Here is a 10,887-nt window from a genome sequence, read left to right as displayed (position 1 = left end):
GGGATGATTGTCCTACTGCATTTGTCCGTCAACCCTCCCCCACCCTGGTGCCATCCTGGCACAAGCTAAATGAATTAAACTCCCATTAAATATGTATTTCGTTCTTAATCATTTGCAAGCGAAGAGGATTAGGTTGCAATTTGTGAAATGACATCAAATCTATCCCTTCTCAAAAATAGCCTCTTGAAATGGCATTAAACTGAATACTATGATCCATCAAAGACTCTCTTAAGCAATAAAATGAGAAAATCTGTAAATCCATAAAACAGATAAGACAATGACCTGAGCATAATTCTCATAATACAACAGCCATATGTTTACTCTAGCTGCTTATGTTAATGGATTTGCAATCTAAATGTATTTATATTTGATCTCATTGTCTCTCTCTCTCTCCCTTCCATCTATCTATTTAGCCTACAAACAAATTTAGTATACAATAAAGACACGACTATTATAATTCTAGCCTTTCAACCTTCGGAAACACTAAATTATTTTCAGACATAATTAATTAAAGGTGTATTAAAGGTATTAAACGATCCATCTCTGGAAACATTGCTGACGCTCAGGCTGAAATGGTGATGTGAAAATAACTAATTCGGTAGCACATGTAGAATTGGAGAACAGGATTGGAGAAGAAAGCCAAGAATCTTAAGCCAAAGCTGTTAACTGGAGAGAAATGGAGGGAAAAAGTAAGACGTGAAAGCACCAAATATCCTGCAATGTGTGTTCAAACCACACAGCTTAAAGGGAAGCTAAGAGAAAACAGAAGCACAAACCACCAAGCTGCTGTAACCTCCAACCTGCTTCTGGCTGAAGTTCAGATTCTCATTCACAGAGTACATTTAAAAATCTCTGCATTTGATCGATCTTCCTCTGATTACATTCCACATAGGCAGAAGTTAGTACTCAAAAATATGAACATTTAAAGCCCGTGTAGGTAAGAACCTTCTCATAAGAAAAAAATACAGCTCGGGCTTGATACAACTTGAATTTTAAAGTGCATATTTCATAATTTCAAAGGTCATTGTTATCGCAAGAGTCCAACGAGCTAGGTGCTGGTGCTGCTGGTGCACAATCCCCACTATCTCCAAGGCCGCAGGCAACGTTGCCCATGTCATCCTTATGTTTTATTCATACGAGTCATATTATGGCATTCAGAAACTGAGATCAAAATCTGCTCTGGCAGAAATATTTAATATCATACCTACTTCTCTATCCTTCTCCATCTGGTTAGCCAGAATGAGAGAGAGGGGTAGACAGGCTCCCTCAGCTCAGACATGTTGGATTATTAAAAGTGAGGCTTTCAGAGAGGTCACTGCTTAGGAAAAAGAAAATGCAGCATGCATCAATTATCTTGGAGAGTTTGTGGCATACTGAGAACTGTCTTGTCACATTTCCCAATATGGCTGAGCTACAGAGAGGTCTCTGCCTGGTGCTGACATTTAGAAGTTGGTAAATTGTGAAAATCCCAGTCAATTTGTGCAAAAAAAGAAGAAAAAAATGAAGAAGAAAAGAACACACTGACTGCTCACAAAGCCCCTCCAGGCTTGAAATATCTTCTCAGTGTCATTGGCATAACTACACACAGGCACCCAGCTCTGTCACTATTATTTTTCATGTGTGAACAACTGTGACTTTCATTGATCAATACACGGCTTACTGGCATTGCTTGAGGACACAGTCTAATTCTAGCTATTTGCAACATTAAATGTAACATGCCGCCTGAAAACAGCCCATTGCTTCGACAAGACCAATGGATAAATGGGCCAATGGACTAATAAAATGACCACAATCACATTGGACGTGCCTTCTGGAGAACAAGCTTTTGCCTTTTCTATATGTCGTGCACAGCTTTCAATCTCTTTCGTATCCCGATGGAAGCTGGTAACAAAACTGAAGGATATACACTATGTGAAATATGTATAACATTACACATGTGTGTCCTTTATGAAAAAATATGTCTCTCTACATACATGGACGAAACTTGACGTAACGTGTAAACATAACCTCTGTTTTGTTTGGAAGCGTTGTGCTAGGTATCAAAGTAAATATAGAATTCCTTCATAGCTAAGACAGATAAGTTCTGCTCCTCCTACACACTATCCTCTTCCTTCAGTTCAAATCTATGTGAAGCAGATTTCCACGAAATCCCCTCCCATCCTCCTGTTCTTGTCCTCCGAGTTCTCCTATCTCCGGCTCGGTGGCGGCATGGGGAGAAGTGGCATACCTTTGTTCATGTCAATCAGCTGCTTCTTCTTCTGCTGGCGCTCCTGCTTCTCACGCTCTGCCTTCTCCTTCGCCAGCTTGGCTCTCTTGATCTTCTCCTCCATCTCCCTTTTCTTGTGGTTCTCCTTCACTGCTTCCTGATGAGACACACGCACAGAGACACAAACACAGATAAAATCAGAATTTGGCTCCTGCCACAACCACTTTTTTAAGCATATTCACTACTGTATAGTGTTCAGAAGCAGCAGCATGTCATTAGGAAATTCTACTCAGAGGAAAGTTTGATAGTTACAGATAAACTGCTGGAAAAAAACAAAAACAAAACAGCATATCATACTTTATGTGTGGGGCCACAAACATTCAACTGCTAGACTTACAAAGTTTTCTTATCACAAGCTCATTTGTTATGAAAAAGACATCAATATGGTTGTATGGACATGCCGCAACATTAAAAAGTGTAGCAGAAATGTGATGGTCTCTGAGGAGGGAAAAAGATATAATCTTTGGCCTACTTCGTGGCCAGCTGAAATGTCAGGAGTCAGAGAAAGAGAGATAATCAACAGTACGTATTCAGCCTTTACAAATGTGTCAGTTTGTTCTTGTGCCAACAGAGAATAAGATGCAACCAAGTGACCTTTGAAGAAAAAAGTTGTCTCATTTCAGGTCTGTGGTGCAGCCCTGCACAGGACCCATTGTAGGTGGGTGTACACGTGGGAACGGTTATGCTGTATGTATACATATACATGCATATGTGCCTATGGTGAAAGCCATTTTTGCGCTCCTGCTTATTGTGGCGTTCCCCTCATGCATGTGTGTGTGCATCCGTAAGTGAAGGCATGGCCCTGTCTGTGCACTGATATAATAAGTGGCGACAGTAGGCCCCCATCTAATGCCCCTGTGGTCCTGATGTGTGTGTCGTGTTGGCAGCTAAGACAGGGGGATTATGGGGATTGTGGGAAAGGAACAAGGAAAAAGCAGCTCATCATGCCAGTCAATAGCAGAGCTTTTCTCCATGTCCAAGGACACAAGCCCTCATTGTCACTGTCTCCTTGTTAGATGACAAGGGCAACGAGAGAGAGCAAGAGAGAGATAGAGGGACAAAGAGGGGTAAAGGGGTGTTGTAATAATGAAGTCGTAATAGAATAAAAGAAAGTAATTTAAAAAACAGGGGAGAGTGTTAGTATTAACTGCATTTTGAAAATGGACCAAGTTAAATTATCTTTCTGTGGCTGAAAAAGATTTGTAAACACTCACATTTCAAGCAATATTTTATCATCATCGCATTCAAGCTGTGCAAATGAAACAGATACACAAACTAGTCCGAACACTATGTTGCTATTTGGAGTTAGTAAGGCAGTGCATGGGTATATATTTAGCAAAACACTTAACTTTTTGCTCAAATAAGAGATTATTTGAGTTCAAAATGTTCAAAATGTTTGTCACCGTCCGCTGACAAGATTCATTTTGGGGATACTGTCACTGTAATGCTCGACACTTACAGCATTAGTAGCTGTAAATTATGCAGATTGCATAAAAAATCCTGTCGGCAAAACTTATTTTAAACAAACAACTAATTCTGACTGTAAACATGATTATGCAACATAATCATGTTGCTCTAATCAAACGGCACGACTAATTACCATAGCACCAAATATGTGCTCGCTCTACCATTCTCTTTGGCCACCCCAATTTTGCCACTGGCAGCGACTGATTGTATCAAGTCTCATTTTCTTGGCAGCTCTGTATCGTAGGAAGACACAGGAGGGGAAACCATCATCATCATGAGATCTGCTTAACAAAAACACACCTCATACAGACAACCTGATTTAAACCCATATAACACGTAAGGCAAGAATTCGGGTTCCTCTTGAAATGCTTAGATATTGTTTATAAATTCTGAGACTAAGTTATGAAAGCACATGCGTTGCAGTTGGTCTCCAAAGCACTTTCGACTGCTCAAGATCAAAGTACAAGTAACAATATAATTTGAAGTAACCATGAAAATGTTTATTTTTGGCCATGGCATTGGTCTCTAGGTGATGCTCATTACTATAATTAGTCGCACAAGAGGTTAATTATTTATTAATTTTTTAAAAATTTTAATAAAAAAAAAAAGACATCGTTCTGTTACTTAATGAGCTAAACAATATATAAGATTCATTAACCTCTGTGTTACTGATGCGTGTTACACTACAACACTGTATACAAAACGAGTAATGACTTTTCTATCTTACTATATCCATAACCTGAATGTTACCTTGCTGCAAGTCCCCAGTCTGTTAATGCTTTATTTTTTGTTTGTTTTTCTTTAACCTTGATTTTTTTAATGTCGCTGATTCCACAGAAGTTAGTCCTGGGGCTCACACTCCAATCATTTATATACACAAAGGCCACTCCATACGGCACACCTGTCCAACCGCTTGTTAACCCAAATATCTAATTAACCAATCCCGTGGCAGCATCTCGGTGCATTTAGGCATGTAGACATGGTCAAGACAATCTGCTTAATTTCAAAGTGAGAATCTCAATCTGGAAGAAAGATTATTTTGAAAAAGTGACTTTGAATGTGGCAAGGCTCTTGGTACTGACTATTTCAGAAACTGATGATCTTCTGGGATTTTCTTACACAACCCCTCTCTAGGCCGTACAGAGAGTAGTACAGAAAAGAGAAAATATCCAGTGAGCAGCAGTTTTTTCACTAAAGATGTCTTGTTGATGCCAGAGGTCAGAGGAGAATGGCCCAAACTGCTTCTAGGTGAGAGGAAGGCAACAGTAACACAAATAAGCACACATTATCACAAAGGCATGCAGACGAACATCTCTGAATGAAGAGCATAGTGAACCTTGAAGCAGATGGGCTACAACAGACCAAGTCCACACTTGGTTCCAGATCTCAAACCAACAGACCATATTTGAGATGTGTTGGAACAGCTGAGTCACATAATGCTGTTTGTTTACAGCACCTTTAGTAATCTATGCCACAAAAAATGATGGCAGTTCAGGCACTCGCAAGGTGTAACTAATGAAGTGGCCTGTGATTGTAGTGGGTCTTCAAAATACCTGATCCAAGGTGGCTGCAAAGTGCCAGCGCAAATTAAATTGATGGATTATATTACCTGACCACCTGTGACACACAGCAAATCTAAGTGCAAATCTAATTTTAGTCAAGGTGCAGCAAATTTCTCATTTAATTGAGCAGAGACTTTTCAAATTCAAATGTTGCAACACATAAAAACAGCAGCCGGTATATTTTTACTGAGTTTGCTGGTGGGCAAATGATATTTCTATTGAGCACCGGAGGTTTTTGTTCACAAACGAAATGGAAATGCTCTTCGAGAAAATACATTTAGCTTAAAAACTGGCCTTTGAATATCCACCGCAACGACTGTTATCTTTTATAGCGACAATTTAACCCCACAACCCTTAAATAAAGCTGTAAAACCTGCATTTATGGGCCCTGGCTGTGCTCTGTATGGATGTTTAAACCGAGAGACAAAACAAAATGTGGTTTTGTAAAATAGCATCTTCAAGTATGATTGACAACATCACCACTGAAGCAGCACACTGCAGCACCGAGGCTCACAGAGGCCACGAGATGAGAGTGCGTGTCACACTCAGTGTGTTTGCGATGGAGATTGTAGGTACTCTTCTCTCTATACTTGGCTTGAAACTGAATGCTGTGGAACATCCACGTCCAACCCACCAACGAGGCCACGCAGACTTTTCCCTTTCCAGGTCCGTTCTTTCAATAATTCATGAAATGTGTTTGCTGTTCTTCCTTGACCCTTTACAACACAATACATCTCCCACAGCATGGTTCCCCTCCCATGCATACAGGTTTGCCAGTCCAATGAGGGAGCAATAAGTATTTCCAACTGCTCAGTCGCACCAGTGATCTCACACAGAGAGTGTCACTGCTATATCTCATTTGAATTTTACAAACACTACAACGCCTGGGCTTTAAGCAGCAAATGTGTTTATTAGCCATCTGTTACACTGTGTGCCAGGATGTTGGGGAAATGTCTTCAAGAAGTTATAGGTTACAGATTGTGAGACTTCTGCTCTGCAGTATACATGTATTCCCATATTGATAGGTGACCTCTAAAATCTGGTGCAAAGAATTGAATGACTGTGCACCACTAGAAGCATCCTGAGGAAATGTGACAGTGATTCAGCAAGAAGGTAGAGCTCAGTCTTTGCCAGAGCGTCATCTTTAGCATCATCAGCTTGATTATGATCATTTCTCATATTGTGAAGGAATTAGGGAGCTTTAGAAATATCATGCGGGCTAAGAAGTGGACGGATCCACCCCCACACACAGACACAGAAACCATCATTCTAATCTCTTAGATGCTCTATCTCGCTACTTTGTGAACCCAGTTTGGGTCTTTTGGTCTTATTAGAAAGTCACTCAATTAACAAGGAAGACTGTTAGTTCATCCCAGCCCATCTGCTGTGCTTTGATAACTCATTAATGAAAAAATCCTCATCCCCATGCTCCTGGTCAGGATTACGTATAAAGACCCTGCGATTGCATTTCACTCATACTCAATTTCAGAATATGGCAGCAGCATTAAATTAACAAATTGTTGGACTCTTGGAATACTGAGTCCATGTACTGAAATCAAATAATAATTCATTGGCCACAGGAAAAAAGAGAGAATGGGAAAGGAGTGAGGGAGAAAAAGAGAATGAAACAGAAGGGAAATCGAGTTAATGGATTCTCTTATCAGTTACATTCAGTTCTGTGAGGACTGTCTGTCAATGCGTTTACTCAAATGCCTCATGTCGGTCGGGTGCATTAAGCCCTAGCTTTTTAGCAAAAGCAATTTAGGGTGACTGTATTGCAATGGAATTCTTTAATACTGCAGATGCTTTGTGATGTGAATGCATTGCACAAGGCAATGCAACACAGACGGAAGAAAGTCAAACAATGCAATGTCTCAATATTGAAATAAGAGTGTGAGACACACCAGGCATATTAAGAAGTTAAATTTACTTGAATTCCAATTTGCCAGTTGGAACAAATCAGCAGCGGCTGATGCAGGTCAACCTTTTCAAAGATAAATAACATGATGCAGGTATCTCCCTAAAATTGCTTCACTGACAAGAAAAGCTAAGAAGAAGCTTTCGCTGTGCTGAAAAGAAGCTAGCGCAGTTGTTCTCACAGGGTAAGAGAAATAAAAGTATAAACAAGCATTGATTTCTTGTGCTCTGCGAGCAGATGAGATTAGCATTCCTGTCAGCAGAGCTGAAAAGCCGAAAACTATAAATAATATCTGAAAAATATGGTGATTAAAGGATTGTTGTTATATGAATATATTAACTCATAATCCAACCCCCATTTCACAAAACTATATCCCAGTCATTTCCCTCCCCTTAACCATAGAAGGAAAGTTTAAATCAGTAATAAAATATTCATCTGCAGCTATTTGCTTGAGAGAATAATTTATTTTCTTGGGTGGATGCTTCTTTTAGAGACATGCAACTCTGGAATCCTCAAGGGAGCGTTATGTTGTATGGTTGTGCACTTTGATCAGCGGGAATGAAAAGTTGGTTTCAAATGGGGATCAGAGAAAAGAGAGGAAAGGATTCAGACAAGGGGACCTTGCCATTCACATTAATAGATGGTGAAGACTGAGGGTGTGCCGTCTGGACACGGTGTCATCATCCTGACACCAGGAGCTTTCGGGGCATTGCCGGTAGGGATGACTAGACTGTTCAAGGTGGAAAACCACAGACGCTTGAATGAATGTTTAACAGACTACTTAACAGAGGATGTTTATCTTATCATTAATATTACCTCTTACACACTAATCTCTCTTGCCCTTTATTCACTGCTGTAAGTAGCAGAGGCTGTTTTTTTATTTCCCTTAATCCAATTTAAAATGCTACGTCACATTTAGTGAACCTCAAACCTTTCTCATCGCATTTCTCAGATATCGTATATGATATATATACTTTTTATTGCAGACAAAACATACTTTATAATCAGTGGAAAGATATATTTTTATTGTATTTACATATATGTGAAAGAATAAATATGTAAATGACCCTGTTTACCAGGTTATGAAGCTTGTTGACGCTTCTTTTATTAGTAGTCTTGCTTTGATTGACCTGTTTTATTTTTTCTTTGTAACTTAGGACGCTTTCTTCCAGTTCTCAAGTCAAGGACGTTTGACATGAGGAGAAAGTTTACATTTATCTGCTCTTTTTCCTAAAAATCGACATGTTAAATGTTAAATATTGGGTGTTAAAAAAAAACAATCGGCCTCATTTCTGAAAATGAGGTTCAGAACAAAGACAGGTAAATCAAACATGGCGTGACAGTAATTCTCCTGTTTATTAACATGTTGTTCACCAAACCCAAATATTTTGAATAAACATTAAAGAAATATTAAAGAAAGAAAATCTTGACAGATTATCAGATGACGGATATTATTTCACCATCGTTGTTCACGTAATGATTTACGTTTCATAATTTCTTTTTTGGCTTTGAAGATGTACCAAGTCTGCCAAAATAACCGAGGTAAGACCATAGTGATGTCTTTGGAGTTGTTGTGATTGAAAACATGAGGAAAAATTATAAGCAGAAGAAGTCTGAGTTATGGACTAACAGTGTAGAGTTTGAAAGCTGTAAGCATTTACCTGACAGGAAGGGTTGAGAAGCTGTTGAGGTGCATTATGGAAAATTTGCTTTCAGAGCTGCTCCATTACTAATGACTACCTCAGCCTCTTCTGCTTAGATTTTGATATTTCTCTTTTGTATATCCTTCCAAAGTCCTTCAAACTAATGGAAGTGCGATACGACATAATCGGCGTCCCCTTTTTCTATTCAAGTGCATCCATGAAAGTGCAGCAGTGTAATTTTCGCACAAGTTTTCACCACCTGTCAGGACCCTGGAAGTTTGATGAAAATGTGTGCATGTGTAATACACAACCTCTGTTCTCAATTCACTGACACCCAGTGTGTGCAAGTAAGCGTGTGCGAAAGTATGCGCACGTGTGGGTGGGGGCTTCTGTTAGTCAACGTACGTGCCTACTTTGAAGGAACGTGTTCGTGTTCGTGTGCAAAAAATCAGAAAGTTTGCACTTACCATGAAGAGCATGCGGAAGGTGGCCAGTTCTCCGAAGAATTCTTCCACACTGACCGAGTGGGGGTCAAAGGCAAAATAACTGCCTATATTTTCATACAGCTTCTGCATGTTCTTGTGCATGGTGGACAATTTTTCATACTGCTCCCTGGAACTCTTGCTGAAGCCGTGAGAAGCAGAGAGTCAAGGAAAAAAGGAGAAAGACATGTCTCAAACATACACAAAGCATATTCAAAAATAATCTCCAATATAATCTCACATCTCACAAGCGTGTTGATCTCTAGAAAAACAAGTCATTGTGAAAAATGATCACTTTCACAAGCTTTATAGCATTCAAAAAGCCCACCTATGCCAAGGTCAGCAAAACAAAATACTAGATAAAGAAGGGTCAGAGACAATCTAATGTGGCATTACAATAACCTCTCCATCTCACTTTGGAGTCAATGGCATGGTGAGCTAATAGCTGCAGCCCTGGAGTAATGGAAAGGTGTTTTGTAGTCAGCAGCATGACACAGATGGTTGCTGGAAAAGCTGATTGCAGTCATTGTTCTATTGTTTCTCACAACAACAGTGGGGTCAGGTTGTTTTGAACCTCACAGCTCACGTCGCACTGTGTAATTTACTGAACAGGCGGAGCACTTTTCTCCTGGTGAATGACTATTGACAGCCAGCATCAGTTAAGCATTATCGCAGCAGCCATTGACCTCTCATAGAGACTGCACTTGGACACTCGGAGACTCACATAGTCTAGGTGAGATGAGGACGACACAAAAATACACATATCTACCAACATTTACAGACATGCAAGTACATGCTAGCAAGCAGTCAAGTATGGAGAAAAAAACACTATAGAAACTCGAGTAGTGCTAGTTTCAGTACACAGGCGGTGGTGTCTGACACCTGCTGTGCCTTCAATCAGTTCCATCTTCTTTCTTAAGAGGCTATTTTTGTATCTGTCACATCTGCAGTGGCACGAAGCTAAATGGCTTGAGGTGTGCCTTTTTGTTCTTGCAATTGCAGGAACTCCTAGCATTATGTCAAGGCAAAGAGGTAAGCGCGGAAACTGCTCTGTTGTTGGCTGCACTGAGCAGCACAAATCACTACATCAGTCCCCAGCCTCAGGCGACAGAAGAGCTGAGTAGAAAAAGTTTATTTTTGATGGCGAGGTCCCAGCTACAGTTAGCAAAAAGCTGTACTCATGTTACAGTGTAGCCACACTGTATTTGAACATGCTAGCAGCCTACATCATTACAATACAAGGCTGGCTATAAAACCTTTCCTGAAAAAGGTTTTAATACCAAATTTCTGTGTTTTTATTGAATTTTTATTGGAGTTTTATATGAATTACATTTCATCAACCCACTTAAACGACTAGAGAATGAAATGAGAGAATTGGCATAGACATATCTGCACTTGATTTTAGAGACACTCCCATGCTGAAGGCCATTTCCCCTGTGCTTCATGTAGCTGTTACAGTTATATTCCACTCAGGTATTCAGAAGTTGGTAAAGTTGGCAAGCTACAAAAGGATAGTGAATCTTAAACTCTCTCTACCATGCCCCCAGAA

General features: G+C 39.8%; 1 protein-coding gene across 8 annotated transcripts in view; it reads right to left on the bottom strand.

Moving 5' to 3' along the window:
• The window catches only part of diaph2 (diaphanous-related formin 2), a 353,656-nt gene that overhangs the window by 56,059 nt on the left and 286,710 nt on the right, over window positions 1-10,887 (bottom strand). For all 8 annotated transcript variants that reach the window (XM_014333843.2, XM_014333845.2, XM_014333847.2 and 5 more), the window contains 2 exons: window positions 9,324-9,488; window positions 2,228-2,363 (listed from right to left, as the gene is read on the bottom strand). In XM_014333843.2, coding sequence (XP_014189329.1) covers window positions 2,228-2,363; window positions 9,324-9,488 — 301 coding nt within the window. The remainder of the gene's footprint in view (window positions 1-2,227; window positions 2,364-9,323; window positions 9,489-10,887) is intronic.

The sequence above is a fragment of the Haplochromis burtoni genome, unplaced genomic scaffold (assembly GCF_018398535.1).
Source record: "Haplochromis burtoni strain Fernald_Lab_line unplaced genomic scaffold, NCSU_Asbu1 Contig_4, whole genome shotgun sequence".
NCBI lineage: Eukaryota > Metazoa > Chordata > Actinopteri > Cichliformes > Cichlidae > Haplochromis > Haplochromis burtoni.
Note: the sequence above shows the minus strand (reverse complement) of the source record. Positions and strands in the feature narration are given on the sequence as shown.